The sequence below is a fragment of the Ictidomys tridecemlineatus genome, chromosome 16, assembly GCF_052094955.1.
Source record: "Ictidomys tridecemlineatus isolate mIctTri1 chromosome 16, mIctTri1.hap1, whole genome shotgun sequence".
NCBI classification, from domain to species: Eukaryota; Metazoa; Chordata; class Mammalia; order Rodentia; family Sciuridae; genus Ictidomys; species Ictidomys tridecemlineatus.
In genome coordinates, this window is record NC_135492.1 from 45,888,202 (window position 1) to 45,906,838 (window position 18,637).

The 18,637-nt window shown below is 43.0% G+C and overlaps 1 protein-coding gene across 3 annotated transcripts in view; it reads left to right on the forward strand.

The window, feature by feature from the left end:
- The window catches only part of Sumf1 (sulfatase modifying factor 1), an 83,326-nt gene that overhangs the window by 26,509 nt on the left and 38,180 nt on the right, over window positions 1-18,637 (forward strand). For 2 of the 3 annotated variants that reach the window (XM_078033558.1, XM_078033559.1), the window contains 4 exons: window positions 7,324-7,406; window positions 8,948-9,070; window positions 9,797-9,911; window positions 16,789-16,902. In XM_078033558.1, coding sequence (XP_077889684.1) covers window positions 7,324-7,406; window positions 8,948-9,070; window positions 9,797-9,911; window positions 16,789-16,902 — 435 coding nt within the window. The remainder of the gene's footprint in view (window positions 1-7,323; window positions 7,407-8,947; window positions 9,071-9,796; window positions 9,912-16,788; window positions 16,903-18,637) is intronic. The other variant, XM_078033560.1, reaches the window with a different exon arrangement.

An 18,637-nucleotide genomic window follows, 5' to 3' on the forward strand; every position in this document is an offset into this window, starting at 1 on the left:
CTGCTTCTTTAATTTTTTTTTAATTTTCTTTTTTTAGTTGTGGTTGTACACAATACTTTCATTTTGTTTATTTATTTTTATGTGGTGCTGATGATCAAAGCCAGTGCCTCACATATGCGAGGCAAGTGCTCTACCACTGAGCTACAACCTCAGTCCCTGCATCTTTAAATTTAGCAGAAGGAAATGAAGATGTTTGAAGATGTTCACTGTCATGTTATTGATAAAGCAAAAAGGCAAAGACAAACTTGAATATAACTGAGTGGTTCAATGTTTAGAGATTGGTAATTTGTGATAGATTGTCTTCAGAAATACTGTGAAATCACTAAAAAATGATTGTTGTGAGTCCGCTTAAAACCTAGACAAATATTTAGTAAGACCAATGAAAATGATCCATATATAATTTGAGAAAACTATCTAAAACGTATATGCTTATTGGTGAAACTGGAAGATGAATATAAAAGTGAAATGTTATTTCTTATTGATGAATTAGTAATTTTTAATGAACATTTAATATTGTCTGCTTTTGTTTTTCAATGTAAATTCTCACATCTGTTAAAAGGAAAAACTGTAATTACTTGTATAAATCTTCACCATTTACTAAAAGTAAAATAGCCAATTATAAAAATGTCTGTATGGTAAAAGTTCAGTAAAAGATATGTCAACATGTAGAGAGACACATCACAAAATTATTAAGTAGCCTATATATGGAAATGTTTGTAATCATTATTTCTGGGTAGTGAGATTGGGGATGATGTCTAATGGAATTTTTTAGGCCATTTTAAGTATCTGAATTATTTTGAGTTAGCATATTTTTTACTTGGTTGTTTTAAATTTTTCCTTTTTAAGTATTTTTTAAAATATTCTTTTATTTTTAGTTATATATGAACATGACACCTTTATTTTATTCATTTATTTTTATGTGATGCTGAGGTTTGAACCCAGTGCCTCACATGTGTGAGGCAGGCACTCTGCCACTGAGCCACTAGAAATGTTTTTCTGCATATAATTTTAATGACTGTGTTGGCCTATCTGAAAAAGCATGCATTTTTCTTTCCATAGAGTGTATCAAGTTGTCAAGGTACCCAATTTAAGATTTAATTTGAAATAAGCTGTCAGACTCAACTACCTATCTGTTTTGATGACGAATTCACTCTTTCCCTTTATTTAAGGCTCCTCTCCAACCTTCTGCATTGTATTGGGTGTTCACTGTTCCATTTGATTCTTTCAGTTGTTAGATTCCCCTCCAGTTTTATTTATACTTCATGAATTTGAATGGATCTGTAATTTCTCATTGTTCACTGGTGCCAGTTGAAAAATTCTCGCAGGCTGTTTTTATAGGGGTAACTGTCATGTTTATACTACATTTCAAGAAACGTCCATCTTTTTAATTTGCTTGTCTAAAAGCATTAAATTTTTAAGAGAGCAGTTGTAAAGTTGTGAACTTGACATCTTTACACTCGACGTTGCATAATTACACCACACTCTGTCTTTTTCCAGTGCCATTTTTATTCTGGGCTGTGTGTGTATAAGAAGCATAATTTATCACCTCTGGCAAGAATAAAGGCACCTTTGCTATCTTCCCCTTTCCTTTTCTTTAAGCTGTTACTACAGATCTGGGTATGTCTCTTGGGAGAGGTGGGAAAGGATGTCTTTGCTCTCTCAAGTCTCATGTCTCAAGGGGACATCAGTGCCCACGCAGATCCCATTTACACTGTAATTGGTCACTGGCTGGCTGGTACAGCTGTTTCAACTTAAAACCCAAGACAGTTGCTATGGAGATTTGACTAGAAATAGGTCATGTTAAAGTCCTTTTCCCCCTGGATATAAGGGAGTCTGTAACTCTGGAAGTTGTCTCAGTCGAGCAGAAAATGTGTAGGTGGACAATCACATCACACACACACACACAAAAAAAAAAAAAAAAAAAACCTTCTCTTTTTATGATGCGTTGGAGCATATATGTCAGTCTATTCATGTTGCTTCTGCTCTGTAAAGAACACACCTGGAGATTATTCCTGAAAAAGGAAAAGGAATGGAAAATGTCATTGTTTGCATGTAATCTTGATAAACTAGCTAATCTACAACTCAAAAGTTGTTCACAAGTTCCTAAATGTACTAGAATAACATTCATTTTTCAAGGCAGAACCAGTGTTCAAGAACAATTTTTTTTTTAATGCTGAGTTAAGAAACAGTGACATTAGGAAAAGAAAGATGTCTGGTGTCATCAGGTGGGAGTTGCATGAATTTGACCAGAAAATTCCTTGGCTCTTCCAGGGCCTGCTGGTAAGGATGAGGGAGGCCCTGCCTCCGTTCCCACCAGTCCTTCCTGTCAGATTCTGATTACTTGACTTCCTTTCTGCATGTGTCAGAGGGGGACTGGGACTCTGCATCTGACCGTTCCAGTGGTGACTTGTGGCCTGTCTCACAGTCGGTGAGGTGTGTTGTTTGGTGCCCATACCGGTGCCCAAGCATCACCGACACCCTCATTGTGCATTTTATTTCAGGGAGTGGGTCAGTTTCCCTGAACATGACTCTCACATCGTGGGTTCGGTGGAAGACACCACTCCATACTCTTCCCTAGAGTTCTTCAGCGTGTCCTTGACCACCTCCTCTTCTCTGGCACTTTTCTTAGCCTGTCAATATTCTGAAAGGGTGAAGTGGTGGGTGGGTGAGCCTCACTGAAGAACTGCTGGGGTAGGCTTTTGACTAGTTAGGATCTTGTTCATTGAAAGCTCCAAAAGAATGTTGCACCCTGTAGTAATGTAAACGAAAAATACCCATAATGACGCTGACACTGCTGCGATTCTTCCTCTTTACCTGCCCGAGTGCTTTTCATAGGTTTCCTTATTTAGTCCTCACAGCGAGCCTAGGAAGTAGATGGTAGTATTTTTTACATCTGTTTCACAGATGGGTGAGCTGGGGCCTGGAGAGGGCAAAGAGCCAGAGGAGCCTGTGTCTTGTAAATGAACTACTGTGCTTAAACCCCAGGCAGCTGACTCTGGGTAAGATGCTTTGACCCTCTGTTACTATGAACTATATGTTAACACTTAAGAAGAGTAATCTCTTCCCCTGATTATTAGTCCAGCTGGTGATTTGCTCCTTTCAGGGAACATCTGGCAACAGTGGAGATATTTTTTTTGTGTTCTGCAGTTTTGTGCTACAACTGGTATCTAGTGGGTGGAGGTCAGAGATGTTGCCTAGAGTGCACAGGCACCCCTCTGCACCAAGGGAGTATGTGGCCTAAAATGTGTGCCATCATGGCCTGTAGCACTATGGATGCCTGTAACGTTAGTGAAGGTTGAAGCAGGAGTATCACAAGGTCAAGGTCAACCAGGGTGATTCAGACAGGGGGCTACCCTGTCTCAAAATGAAATAAAAACGGGGCTGGGGATGTCGCTCAGTGGTGGAACACCACTGGGTTCAGTCCCCAGTACCAGAAAAACAAACAAACAAACAAAGTTGGTAAATGCCAAGGTTGAGAAAACCTTTTGGTGTTGCATGTTCATTCCTAAAAAGTATTCCTCTCCCAGTCCTTCACCCCTGCATAATGCATGTATATTCTTCTAGAATCTTTTTCTTCTGGTCATGCCAGTATCATTTTATGTATGTATTTGTAGAAACAGAATCAGTGTGTATGGTACATGTCACCTTTAATACACAATATGTGCGTTCCCATGTCAGAGCATTCTTGGGTGACTAGCTGCGCAGTATGTTTGGTATGGATGAACACCAGGGACAGTTGGGTTATTTTGTAATTTTTGTTTAGAGCAGTGTCATATGCTATGCACATGTCTCTGCAAACTTGCTTCAGATCTCAGTGTTTTGAACCAAAGAACTAGGTTTTGATACTTGGTCAGGCACAGTGGTGTCCTGGCTTCCCCATGCCCGAGCCAGGCTATGCCCTGTTTCTCTGTGCACATCACTGAGATTGCCAAGGATCTCATGGCTCTATGACTGTGTGACTTGCAAGCTAACAGTCTGTTTCGGATGGGTTGCTAGAGTAATGTGATAAATTTCAGAAAAGAAATAGTCTTTTTTTTTTTTTTTTTAAAGAGAGAGTGAGAGAGAGAGGGGGACAGAGAGAGAGAGAGAATTTTTAACATTTATTTATTTTTTCTTAGTTCTTGGCGGACACAACATCTTTGTTGGTATGTGGTGCTGCTGAGGATCGAACCCGGGCCGCACGCATGCTAGGCGAGTGCGCTACCGCTTGAGCCACATCCCCAGCCCCCAAGAAATAGTCTTTTTCTGCAATGGAAAGCAGACGTCTAGAATGAGAGAGAAGTGAGAGAGACCCACTGATTTGAATCTTGGACGTGTTTTTGAAGGAAAAAGAGATGACTGGGTTCACACTTGTATTCCACTTTTTGCAATCACAGAATTAATTATTTTATGTAAAACAGATAATTGTAAAAATTGTGACTGTGCCAACTGTCCTCAGTGGTACTCTGAGGTTTTCTGGGATTTTGAGATCCCCTTCAGGGATTAGGCTCTGGGACTGGCATACAGTAGCACTCAATAAGTATTTGTAACCAGTTTGAATTAGGGGAAAAAGATAAGAATGGCCTGACTGGCCCCTGGAGCATAGGCCCAGGCCTTCTGTTGGTAAGCCACCTGGGGAGCTCCCCTTTTAAAAAGGTCCTGAAACCCTGGGGGAGGGGGAGAGGGGGCTTCTGCCTGATAGGCTTGTGTTTGTCTCTGCTGAAGCTGGGTGTGGGTGTCACGATTCAGAATTGCTCTCCACAGTGTACAGAGCATGGAAAGGACTGTGCATGTTTATTAAAGGTCACAGACTCTTCGAAGCAGCACAATTCAAAATAGCTCCAAACTGGAAATGCCCAAGTACCCATTAGTAGTAGGAAAGATAAACCATTGAGATTTTTTTTTTCTCTCTTCTGTGTACTGGGGATTGAACCCACACGGGTATTCTATCACTGCAACTATAATCTTAGCCCTTTAAAAAAAACCTTTTTAGTTTAAGACAGGGTTTCACTAAGTTGCGAGGGCTGGCCTAGAACTTGCGATCCTCCTGCCTCAGCCTCTGGAGTAGCTCTGCTTACAGACTTGGGCCACCACACCCAACTGTGAGTTGTTTTTTTTTTTTTTAATTGCTAAAGAGAAAATATTTCAAAACACAAAAGGGTCTGAGGAGAAAAGCTACCCCAAATTTAACAAAGGTTTACATGTTTCTGTATTTTGCCATTTTTATTTATGCTAGCCTTTTTTCTTTTTTAAACTTAAGAACTAGAACTTCCTGTGGGGTGCTTAGTGCTGGGGGTGGAGTTGGGTCGGGTGAGTGATCTGAAGGTCGCATTGAAACACAAGAGTGGAGTGACTGCGGCTCTCTGTGCACATCTTCCCTTGACATGTGGCAAACTGTCTGTCACTGGCACCTGAACATGGAGTGGTCCAGTCAAGGAGGATGTCTCAGATGAGTTTCTGCAGTGCCACAAATGAAACAGAAAGAAACTCTGCCTTTCTGCCCTGTGCTCTCTGGGGTGAGACCCCGCGTGCAGAAGTGCTGTTTGAGGACATAATGCCTTCTGTGTTGAAATGGACTTTGCCATCCCATTGTGATCTAGACCTTGCATGTCCTGAGCTCGTTGACGTTGTTAGGGATCAGACCGATGAGGATAGTGGGAACATGAGATGAAGAGAATGATTCTATAGAATGGGCCCATGGGCTTTGTTTTCCAAGAAGCCATTTATCTGCAGCCCTGACTGGCCTAGGTGCTTTCCCTCAATAAACTCATTCCTTTTACTCTGAGTGTCATGTGTAAATCTTTCTGACTTGGTCTCAAGAATTGGGGTTTGAAGGGGGTCTTCATGTGGCCTCGGTTTCTTGGAAGATCCCAGCTCTGAGAAAGGATGAGTGAGAACCGAGTCTGGGGCTTCCAGTTACAGCTGTTGCTGGTAGCAGGGACACAGCTCCCTGTCACTTCCACTCAGCCATGCTCAGCAGAATGCTGTGGATGGAGAGTACCATTGTCATGGAGATGACCTTGACCGCTGGAGTTTATATTAGAAGACTCCTTTGCAAACTTCTGTTCTTCACTTACTATCTTTTGAGCCTGTCCTTGTTACTGATTGTCATGGGGAAGATCATGTGAGAATGGTTCCCTTTACTGACTGCTCCTTGAGTCATTAGCCTAAGCTGCTAAGAGCTGAGGTCCTAAGCCCTTTGTGCTGTATTTCCTCTTTGCTAAAACTCAACATGTAGGTACTGTTGCTGTCTCAAGCTTAAACATGTTGCCAAGGGTCACACTGTAAACTGCAAAGCCAAGATTCACATCTAGTTTTGGTGGCTTCAAAGACTTGTTCTTCACCACTCACTAACTGAGGACCCTTGCTGTTATTATTTTTGTTAAGAAGATGAACAGAACCTTAAAGATCCAAGTAACAGTTTATTGAGCCTTTCCAAGATCTGGCCTCCTCTGGTATTCTGAGGTAGGGGAAGCATTTCACAGATGAGGCTCTCAGGGGCTGGCTAGCTAAGTAGTGAATTTACCCCAGCTCACACAGCCCATGTGGGGCTAGAAATGGAACCAAGGTCTTTTAAAAACATACTCCATTTTTCCTCAGTGATTCAACTTGATTTCTGACCACCTTGGTTCACTTTTGGCCCCACACTTAATGGTAAGGTTAATTGTTTCCCCATGTTTTAAAAAGGAGAAGTACAGGCTGTCTTCCTTTTGTCAGAGATCACAGAGGATTAGTCAGCAGTGCATTTTTTTTTTTTTAAGAGAGAGAGAGAGAGAATTTTTTAATATTTATTTTTTAGTTTTCGGTGGACATAACATCTTTATTTTTATTTTCATGTGGTGCTGAGGATTGAACCCAGTGCCCCACGCATGCCAGGCGAGCGCGCTACTGCTTGAGCCACATCCCCAGCCCCAGTAGTGCATCTTTTAAAAATTCTTAGAAGCTAGGCACTGTGGCACACACCTATAATCCCAACAACTTGGGAGGCTGAGGCAGGAGAATCACAAGTTTGAGGATAGTCTCGCAACTTAGCAAGAACCTATCCCAAACAAACAAACAAAAAAAGGCTGGGCATGTAGCTCAGTGGTACAGTGCCCCTGGGTTCGTGCCAGATATATATATATATATAATCTTAGAGCCACGCATCATTTAAATACATACTTATTTCACCACTGTGACATTTTATAATATCAATTGATACTTTCATTGAAGACTTATTTACAAACCAATCTTTTGATATTTTGGTAGAGGTATACGTTTGGTAACCCAGATGGGGCTTTGGTGCCGAGTGCAGTGTTCGACCGTCACAGTGGCTAACATCAGCCTCTTCTGGGTTGCTTCAAGGTTGCAGCCGCTCCCTGGTGGTTACCTGTTAAAGGCGCTAACTGGAGACACCCAGAGGGGCCCGACTCTACTGTTCTGCACAGGTGAGTCAGGTGAGGCCCAGGTGACACGCTTCGTTCCATAACAGATTTCGGTGCTCTTGAGAAAGAACCCAGTGGCCATCTTCAGCTATTAAGATTATAGCAAGAGTGACAAACCATCAGTGATTGGTAGGAAAATGAGATGACAGGAAATAATGTCTGTGAAGACCTGAACACTGCGGCCTCCCAGCAGGCTCTTAATAGATGGCCTATTTCCTTCCTCATTTGCCTGTCAAAGAGTATCTTCTTGCAGATTTCCCCCTTTGTCAGGCCTGTTACAGATCTCATGTCATGTTTAATCTTTCCAGTCTGTCCATTTGTTCTGCCTCGTGAGTGCATCTTTATGAGGAAGGACTGACTGTCTCATGGATGGGCACTTGTGTCCTGCCAAGTGGCCCTTGAGTGTGGGATCCATGGGCTCTGTAGTCCTGGGCTGACATACTTTGGAGCTACCATCTGACTACAAAACCACAGAGCAGCAAGTCGGTCAGCAAGTCTCCAGGGTGGCAAGGAAGTAATTATCTCGGGCAAAAATAGAGTCGACTTGAAGCCCGGAGGTGGAGAGGGTTTGGGTTAGGATCCGTCCCTCCACAGCCCAAGCAGACTGCTCTCCTAACCTCATTTTTCAGGTGGCATTTTCAAGTCTCTATCTTCATAGCATTCCTGGTGGCTCTCCTGATTGCTGGAAGCTGGGAGGACATGAGTTCAGCTTTAGGGATAGGCCCCTCGACAAAAGTCAGAAATCTTTCAGGAGGGCCGGCCCCTGAGCTCCCTATTCATAACTTCTTTCCTGAGTTTATGGGGAGAGGAAAAAAGCAGGCAGAAGGGAGGCAGAACAATCCGAAGAGGATTATTTTTTGCAGAGTTGGGGATCAAAGCCAGGGCCTCGTGCATACTAAGTACGTGCTCTACCGTGGCGCTGCCTCCCCATGGGATGTATTTTTAAATTCATGTAGTAAACTGAATGGCTGGCTGAGTCAGTCTTCTGAGAAAAGTGCATCTTTTATCAGTGCTGGGAATAGTATCTGGCACATAATAGCTACTCAGCAAACATTCGTTGAAAGAATACATGAAAGTCCTGGTGTAATTACTGTAGAAAACTCAAAGATGTATGTGGAAGGAACTCAGAATGTGTAGACCACTTAAAGACAAAGTGAGCAGGGGATTCAATCCCAAGAGGCCTTCCCCTTCCCTCTCTCCCTTGAGGAAAAGGGAGAACGAGTTGGGATCTGCTCCAGCCAGGCAAATATGACGAGTCAGTCATTTGTCGAAACATGCAGAGTTTGAAGCTGGGTGTCCTAGGTTGGGTTCTCTGGAAACTGAGGCTGAGATAGAGTTGACCTGTAGAATATCCATTGTGGATCCCCCTGTGGAGGGGACAGACACTCTAATGCAGGCCCAATAAGTGCATGGAGCTCTGGGGTGTGCATGGTCATGATTTTCATCACGGGGTCACCAACCAAACCGAGGATGAGTAGACATGCCAGTTCCTGTTTCCTGTTCCGGTCGGAGCCTCTGTTCACTCTGCTCTCCCTCCTCCTCAGGCCAAATCATCCGGTGCTCCACGTCTCCTGGAATGACGCAGTGGCCTACTGCACGTGGGCAGGGAAGCGGTTGCCCACGGAAGCTGAGTGGGAGTACAGCTGTCGAGGAGGGCTGCAGAATAGGTATTGACGGCCTCATGTTGCCCAAACCTTTTTTGTTTAACTCCATGGAACTTTCTTTGCTCAGAAAGTTGAACACAAACAGCTCTTGTTCTTCCAGGGTTTTCCTCTTCCCTGTGAGGTTACTTAGGTGACACTGGTGAGCGACCCCCTGACCTTTTGCAGTCCCCAAAGCCAGGTTTTGGCCAATAGGGCTCCCTGCAGCCCTGAAGCAACTTCCATCGGTTCACGTGCTGCTTGTTAGTCCCTGGAGCGGCTTGGCAGGCTGCCTCGCTGCTAGCATTTTCTTATTTTAGGCATCTTCTGAAGCGATGGTATTTCTTCGCTTCTAGAGCTATGAGACAGAAAACTCATGTTTGGGTCACATCTTCTAGGAAAAGCTCCTTAAAATAGCCACGGCTTTATAAAAAAGTGTGGTGTGGCGCTGCCTGATCACGCTACCAAATAAGTCCAGGATGAGGCCTCCTTCCCCTGCTCTCCCAAGTCCTGCTGTTAGTGATGGGATTGGCCTCCAGCCTTCCGAGTGCTCAGGAAGGACTGAGGTTGTTGGTAACTTGACATGAGCTGTTACAAGGAAACCAGGAAAAGCCGATTAAAAGCTCTTCTCTCTCTATATATATGTATATTTTAAAAGCTCACTCAGAGTAAGAGTGTCGTTCCCTCGTCCCTTGACTTTAACTCAGAAGCCCGTTCCCTTTGGCAGGCTGATGCCCATGTCTCTTCCAACAGACTTTTCCCCTGGGGCAACAAGCTGCAGCCGAGAGGCCAACATTATGCCAACATTTGGCAGGGCGAGTTCCCAGTGTCCAACACTGCCGAGGACGGCTTCCAAGGAACTGCACCCGTGAGTAGTGACCCTGTGAAGGAGGGTGGCTGCGGCTGCGTTCATTGCTGTCACAGGGACAACACTAGTATTTAATCTGATGTTCTCTCTCTCTCTCTCTCTCTCTCTCTCTCTCTCTTTTTTTTTTTTTTTTGTACTGGGGATTGAACCCAGGCGTGCTTCACCACTGAGCTACATCCTCAGACCTTTTAATTTAATTTTGAGACAGGGACTTGCTAAGTTGCTGAGTTTTCTATTAGTTGCTGAGGCTGGGCTTGAACTTACAATCCTCCTGCCTCAGCCTCCCTAGTAGTGGGGACTATTGGAGATTGGCCACCAATCGCCAATAGCCCCCAATTTTATAGTGTATTTTTTCCCCCTGATCCCTTAATAAGGTAGACTTGTACAAATTTTAGAAAAACAAGACCACCGTAAAGAGAAAGCTAAATTGATCTCGTATTGTGCCACCCAGAGAGAATCCTTGGTAGCATTTTAGTGCTTTTTCTTTCTGTTCATTCTTGGCTAGTGGATGTTGAATGCTTTCAGTGTGCCAGGCATAGTGCTTAGCCATTTGCATGAATTGTCCCTTTTACTGTTGATTCAATTCTGTAAGGTAGGTACTATTTTCCCCATTTTCCAGGTGAGCATTCTGAGGTGCAGAGAGGTTAACTACTTGCCCAGGGTTACACTAGCAGGAAAGTGGCACAGCTGGGATTTGAACCAGGTCGGTTTGTTTTCAAAGCTCGTGCTCTGAACTACCATATTGGCTGGCATACGTGTTTCTGGTGTATGTACATCATAGATTTTTTTTTTACATAGCGCATTTGGATCACACTGGACACAATATTTAAAATCCTGTTTTTACCTACTTAATATAGGGAACATTTTTTTCTTCCTTCCTTTCTTTCTTTTTTTTTTTTTTACATGAATAGTTGTCACCAATACATTTCTTTCAGCAGCTGGATAAACAGTATAAACAGTCAAAGGAACAAACTTTTATTTAGCTCTGATTGTTGCAGATTTAGGTTATTTTTTTTTTGAGGGGATAAAACATACAGTGAGTATCTTATACATAAATATGGAGCTGCATTGCTGTCTCTGATTTTTAAAAGACAGATGCGTAGGGCTGGGGTGTGGCTCAGTAGCAGAGCGCTTGCCTAGCACGCCTGAGGTACTGGGTTCGATCCTCAGCACCACAAAGAAAACTAAATAAACAAAACAAAGGTATTAAAAAAAAAAAAGACAGATGTCTAGCAGTGAAATTAAAGAGTCAAAGGTTAGAAAAATGTTCTTTTTTTTTTTCTTCCTTTTTCTAGTGCTGGGGATTGAATCCAGTGCTTTGTGCATGGCTAAGCACATGCTTGACCGAGCTACATCCCTAGCCCTACAAAACTTCCTTGGTTAAAACTTTGGAATATGTGGTCCTGTGTTTTCCAGAAGGCCTGCAAGAGTTCCTGTCTCCCTGCTCTTCTGCTGCATAATCATACACTAATGAAACCGTGTTAAAAAACTGTCTTAGCCCATTTGTGCTGCTATAACAAAACACCACTGGCAGGCCAATTTATAAACAGAAATGTATTTCTCCCAGTTCTGGCAGCTGGAAAGTCAAAGATCAAGGTACCAGCAGCCGTGATGTTTGCTACATCCTCTAGAGGGGTTGACCGCTGTGCCCTCACCTGTCTGAGAGGCAGAAGGACAGGGGAGCACTTCCTTCAACCTAGAGCTGTTTTGTGAGGGTACTCATCCCATGCAGAATCACGCAGCATCCCTTAGTCACCCTCCCTGTAGAGACCACCCCTCTTAACACTGTTGCATTGGAGATTAAATTTCAGCATGAATTTTGAGGGGGACGCCATCACTCAGAGTAGAGCCAAAACATTTTCATTTTCTCATAACACACTGAGGAAATAAATCCTCTGGGAAAATAGCCTTATATTAAATTTGTTGTTTAAGAGAATCATTTTTTTTTCCAACAGTCTTTCAAACAATTGTCATGTTTTGAAAGCATTTGTATTTTTGTTTGACACAAAAATAACGCTTCCCAAATCCATTTGTGTTTATTTGGTACATGATCAAAGGATTACAAAATTGCTGCTAAAAAATGAAATAAGTGAACGACCAAGTCATTTTTGGAAAAGATGAAGGACTGAGAAGCTTGTGACCTACCAGAAACTGAAAATTAATGTGACCTGTCCTGATTTCAGCATTGTATTTTTTTTTAAGATTTAAGAGCAGTAAGTTTATATACCTTACAGTACAGCTTCAAAATATCTAAAATAAAAGCTGATCAAAGTATAAAAATGGTTTATGATCCAGCTTACTTGGTTTAGAAGACATGACACGAACATAAGCTTATTATAGTTGTACACTGGAAACACATGTGAAAACCAGGACCTTTTACGCGCTCATTGAACAAACCTGAATGTGGGGGATACATGTGACCACACTTCACCCAGCAGACAGACAGCAGTAAGCACTGCAGAGGGTGTGGAGGAGCTGGATCTTCACAGGGGCTCGTGGGAATGTAAGAAACTGCAACCATTGTGGACCACAGTTTGGTGAATCTTCAGAAAGCTGAACATTAGAGTTACTTATCACTTCGTGATTCCACTCCTAGGTATGCGCCCTTTCACTTTTCAGAACCAGTGACATCCTCATCATTTAAGTGGCACTTGAACTTGGGAGGCATACCTTTTACTCAAAGTACTCTTCTATTTCCCAGGACAATACAATATCCACCACCTGTGAGCTGGGGCGATCCACAGTGCTCCCAGCAGGTGGGCTGAGTGGGGAGAGGGAGAAACAGCTCAGGGCCCAAAGAGCCAGGCTGGAGGGGAGGCCACGGCACCCACCTCCTTGACCGCTTTGCCCCGATCCTCAGCATCATAGTTTTCAGAGCAGAATAGGAATAAAAAAGAAATTGCTTGAGAATAATCCTTTAGTAAGTGTATGCGTGCATTTATGTGTGTGCATCAAATTCCATATGTGTGAGTTATGCATGTGATTAATTAACACAAACCCATGGGAAATGCATGATTGCACAGGGGCAAAGACTAATCAAACCATGTGGTAGCCAGTTCCTCCCAAGTTTCCTTCAGGATGGCTGCTGCCCTCCCAGGACATAGTTTTATTCAGTGAAGACCATGCCTGGAGGTCTTCGGGAAGAGATGATCTCAGCCCTTTTCTCCACTTCAAATGGGAGAAGAGCCCAACTTGCTGTGTGGAGCACTGTGCTGAGGATGCCTAGTGGGCCACCTTGGGACAGCAGAAGTGGCACTGCAGGGTGAACAGAGTGCCATTGGAGGTGCTGATATGGGTGCTCGTCAGACCCCAGAACAGGGGATGGCTGTTATGGCCCCGCAGCAGTCCTCCGAGTTGGAATCTGCCAGGGAGTGTGTGACAACTCACCTGTACACACAGCAATCCCTGAAAATGGATGGCACTGCAGTGTAGAGCTGGCACCTGGCCCTCTTGGCTGTGGATCCACGAGAGACTGTCAGGAGAAGGGCTTCAGCAGCCTGGGTCCACTCAAGGATGGCATGCTGTGACAAGGAAGGCCACTGCTGTAAACCTCGAAGCCAAGAGGGTGCTCCTGGGCGGGTGGTAGGTGCAGGTCTCAGTAGTCAATATGCACATGAGATATCTTTGAAGGCCAGAGTGTGGAAGCAGCCACGTGATCAGCAGTTGGGCAGGATCACGAGGTCCCCAGATGGGCCAGTCCCAGTTGAGAGGGTAATGGCCTCCATCCCTGCTCTCATTTGGATCGGTCTGTGATAACTGTTTCTGAAGGATGGGACAAATGATGGAAATGCCTGTTTTAGCAGAAGGCCACGATACAGCTGTCTTGGGCCATCATGCACTTATATTGTACAGCACTTGCCACTACAGCAGCGCCTAGCTCTGTTTACCTGGCTGCCGAGGAAAATCGAGCTAGGTCCTCTCCCCAAGTCAGTGCACTGTTGCAGAAAAACACGAAATTTGTGGCAAAATAAGGACATTCTTCTGATATTTAGAGCTGGAACATTGGATGGGGGGAGATCAGCACATCTTCCTACCTGAAGAAGTTGCCATGGAAGCTACTAAGACAAAGTTAGAACAGTTACCAGGAGCCTCGAAAGAACCAATTTTTGAGATGCAGGTGTGGTGGTCCATGCCTGTAATCCCACTGGCTCAGGAGACTGAGGCAGGAGGATCACCAAATTGAAAGCCAGCCTCAGCAATGTAGTGAGACCCTAAGCAACTTAGGGAGACCCTGTCTCAAAATAAAAAATATAAAGAATTGGGGATGTGGCTCAGTGGTTGAGTGCCCTTGGGTTCCATCCCCAGTACCAAAAAAGAAAAAAAAAAAAGGACCAATTGGAGAAACCAGACCTGAGGAGAAAGCAAGAAAGCCAAGGAGAGGTGACCCCCACTATGTTTGGATATTTATTGTGACCTCTGTGTTTCAATTGAGGCTTTCCTTGAGTCCCCCTGAGCTGCTCTGCTGCTATTCATGTGCTCTGGACAGTTGAGAGCACATATGTACTGTCGTAAAGTGGCCTCCTCACTGGATAACTCATACATTTAATTATTTCATATCTGACTTGAAACCAAGGAAAATACTTGGACCACAGTGAGCCTAAAGAATTGAATGCAGGGGCTGAGGTTGTGTCTCAGTGGTAGAGCACTTGCCTACTATGTATGAGGCATTGGGTTTGCTTCTCAGCACTGCATATAAATAAATAAAATAAAGGTCCATGAACAGCTAAAAAAGTATATATATATATATAAAAGAAAGAATTGAGTTTACATTTTGCTGGGTCACCCTCGTACCGTTGAGTTCTTTCTGGTTTTAATGGGTATCACTTTGTTCACCTGAAGGTTAGCTTGTCAGAAGCCCTTGTCTTGTATCTGTTTTCTTTTGAGGCTCCTGAGGGTAAGCTCTGGTTAATATGATTAATTTAACTTTGAGTTGTTGAAATTTTCACTTTTCCTAAAGAAATACATACAGTAATTTAGGGGCTGGTGACCTTCTGATTTTACCTCAGTTAAACATCAGATTATTTAAAGGGGGGAGAAAAACACCCAGATTTTTTGGGTAGGTCCCATTATTTTTCCATTTATGGATCAGCAGCACCCAGAGAGGTTGAAGTACTTGCCTGATGTTAACTGGTAAGCTGGGACCTCAGCCTGGCTCTTGAGAGTGGCTCTCTCTGTTCTTTCTAGAAGCACCCCGGTCCCCCAATAAATCCTTCCTCCAGGATGTTTAATTTTAAAATTGTGCTTATTCTCCTGCTTCTCCCCTTCCCTTACTGAAGCACATGAATTTCTTCTTTCTGACCCTCTCCAGATTTTTTTAAAAAACAGGTCGTGTTGTGGCCTCTCCCTGTCTCACACCTGTCTTCCAGTGTCTGCTGAGACACCTCCACCTCTGTGGGGGACAGTACCTGGGGCCAGAAATGTTTCCCTCTTGGAATCCTTCTGTGGCATTTTCTCTCCCTCTGTTACCCCGCTTGTCCCTTCTGCCTTTTAGAACTGGATTTTTAGTTTCCGGTATTTTCTTCTCTCCTCCCTCATTACGCTCTTGGGATCTTAGTCACACTGAATCTCTCCCTGCCTGTAGTTGCTGGGCTTGGAGTAACTGAATGAAGCAGTGCCCAAGTACTGCTGTTTCCAGAATGAATGGTGATTGTGGAGGCAGAGCGTCAACAGTGTTCGACTTTCCAACTCATCAGATGAGCTTCTTTTCAGAGTAGCTTCCTAACTTTGATTGAAATGCTCTGAATTGCCCAAGCAGCAGATGCTTCCATATTCATGTGTACATGTGAAACCATCTGAAGCCACATAGAAATGAATGTTATTTTGTTCATTCTTTCAATCCTACTTCGTTAGCATGGAAAAAGCACACATTTACCAAAAGATAAAAGGCTCCAAGGATAACCTGATTTTTTTTTTCATTGAAAAAATGAATTTTTCCTTTCCACTCACAATTTCTTTTAAAATATTGGAGGGGAGGGAAGGAGAAGGTACTGGGTAATGAGATCTATCAAATTAAGTGCATACAAAAATATGGTATAATGAATCCTACTATTACGTGTAATTATAATGCACCAATAAAAATTTTAAAAAAAGATTGGGAGAAATTTTAAGTTATGAAACTAGCGAATCTGTTCTGCATTTACTGTTGTTTAGTTAAAGATTTTTTTCTTGCCCTCCTTTTTTGGATGCTTTCAGGCTATGACTGTGACAATTTTATGCGTCACTGTCTGACCTGCCTTTCAAATGTGGTATAATTTCTAACCTGAATATGTAATTTGCTTCAGACTTCCATATGCCAGAGACTGCAAACCCACTATTTCAGGTACACTCAATAAGGAGTTCACATTTTCCATAAAAACAAATCCTCTCAGTTTTTAATGGTCATGGCTCAGGCAGGTCGGAGGGGGCTGATGGAGAAGACAGAGCGGACCTGGGGTCAGTCAGTGCTGAAAGACACTGTGGCCAGGGAGCTGAGCTCAGGGGACAAGACTCACAGTGAGTCCAGTGTGCTGTTCCTCTTAATGATCTTGAAGGTCTCACTGTCATCCGTGAACACGTGTGTGCACAACACACACAAACACACACCATTGGAGATTTGACATATGATCAGCTCTAGTCAGTCTATCAGAAATAATTGCACAGCCTTCCATGCTATTTAATGTAAACTCCTCTTAGATTCCTACAATCCCTTTGAGGACTCAAAGTAAAATAAAAAATGCCTTTTTCTTTGTTTTCATGTTGGTCAAATTGTATTTTGACTGTTGGGAATGAAAATTAGTATTTCTACTCTGAAATTATAGTTCTTAGCACATTTCTGCCCCAGAGAGGTTCTTTTGAACGAGGGCAGTGCTTTGACAGCATATCCCTTCTCTGCTTTTAGGTGGACGCCTTTCCTCCCAATGGTTATGGCTTATACAACATAGTGGGGAACGCGTGGGAGTGGACTTCGGACTGGTGGACCGTCCACCACTCTGCTGAAGAAGTGCTCAACCCAGTGAGTAGTTTCCGCTGAGCTAGTATCCTCGAAGGTAGCTCTGTCCTCTGGGCAGACAAGAACAAGGATTTCTGTTCTCACGACATCAATCTTGAATTTCTCTAAAGGGACACTAAGCATACCTCGCTTGTAGCCTTCAAGTGTCATATAAAGTGTCTGTGAGCATTTTTTTCCCTTTTTGGTGTCAAGGATGAACCTAGGACCTCATGCGTGCTGGGCATATGTACCACTGAGCTACATCCCCAGCCCCTATGATCTTCAGTTAGCTGCTGGATGGTAATGGTCATTAATATTTGAGAAATTATACTCAATCTCATAAATTTGATCAGAGAATGATATATAAATAACTGTGCAAAATTCATTAATGTTTTAGTATTAACTCCTAAGATCTGTTAAGTGGTATTTTTCTTGTAGCTACTTGGCTGAATTTTGATGGGTTCAAATTTTTGATTCAGCAAATTATTTTGACAAAATGAGAATGTTGAGTAAATGTTGAGCCAGAAAGTTGGGTCCTTCAGTGATTATTTATTTCTTGAACCTCTTCATATATGAGACTTTGTATGACATTATTCACAAATTTGTCCCTTCTTTCTGTTCTGGTGTGGGGATTGTTGAATGCAAGCTAGTATATTTTCCTGCCTCTGAAACCACTCTCTCGTACAAGATACATAAAAATTAAAACGCTAAATGGGCATATGTTTGGAAAGCTCTTCCTTTAAAAAGAACATCTTTGAATATTTTTTGTTGTGTGAACAGATTGGGGGAAAATTTTATGTAAAATTCCATATCTAGAAAACTAGGCATTCATAAATCAGCCCAAAGGACAACAGTAAGCTGTCCACGCTGAGAACTGGGTGTGCTTGGTGAATACTTTTGGACAAGCACAAAACACAATGATAAGGAAAATGAATTCTTCCAGCCTCTCCCCACTGGAGGGTCAAAAAGCTCAGTTATTGAAGAACTTGTCAGACTCTGTGACTCAGGTCATTTTTCAGAAAGTGCAGATAAGTTTCTGTTGGATATGCTTAATTTGTTCACAGAAAAAAAAAATGTGCATAATCTAGAGACACAGATCTACTTTTTTGGGTATGAAGGCAGCAGCTGAGTTCTTCAGAAATTGTTGTTCTCCCTCCTTTTCTTTTACTTTCTTGGGGGACCTGTGGAAGTAGCACTGAAAGACAGCCTGTCTCTTCAAAATGAGAATAAGATTGCAACATTCTCAGGGAGTTTGTGGATGCCATTCTCTACTGGCAAAATGTGACTTGGCATTTGCTATCAGAATCTGAAATAGGTTTTTTTTCCCTCTCAGATAAAAAGCATCTGCATGTTTGGAAGGGTGCACAAGGCTTCAGAAATCCTGGCAAGTTGTGAATGTATCTATCTGACCATCTGGTGTTGAGCTGAGTGCTTATTAGCTTTCAGTCTTATAACTGCTGGGGCTTCTTCTAAGGATTTGCAGAAAAATCCAGATTTTTTTTTTTTTAATTTTTATTTTACCAGTCCCAGGCTGTGTCCTGGAAGTTGCCCTTGTTCTAATGGAATCTCTCATACTTTAGATTTGTGATTGTCTCAGTGGCCTTGATTTGACCGGGCAGCAGTTGTAAGGACTGAAGAAAACTCACTCCATCCTTCGGATCTTTACAGCTTTCCTTCATTTCCAGTGCACGAGCTGTCATCATCTTTCACCTGGCTTATTGTACCAAGTTTCCTGGCAGCTGGGCTTCCTACCCTCACC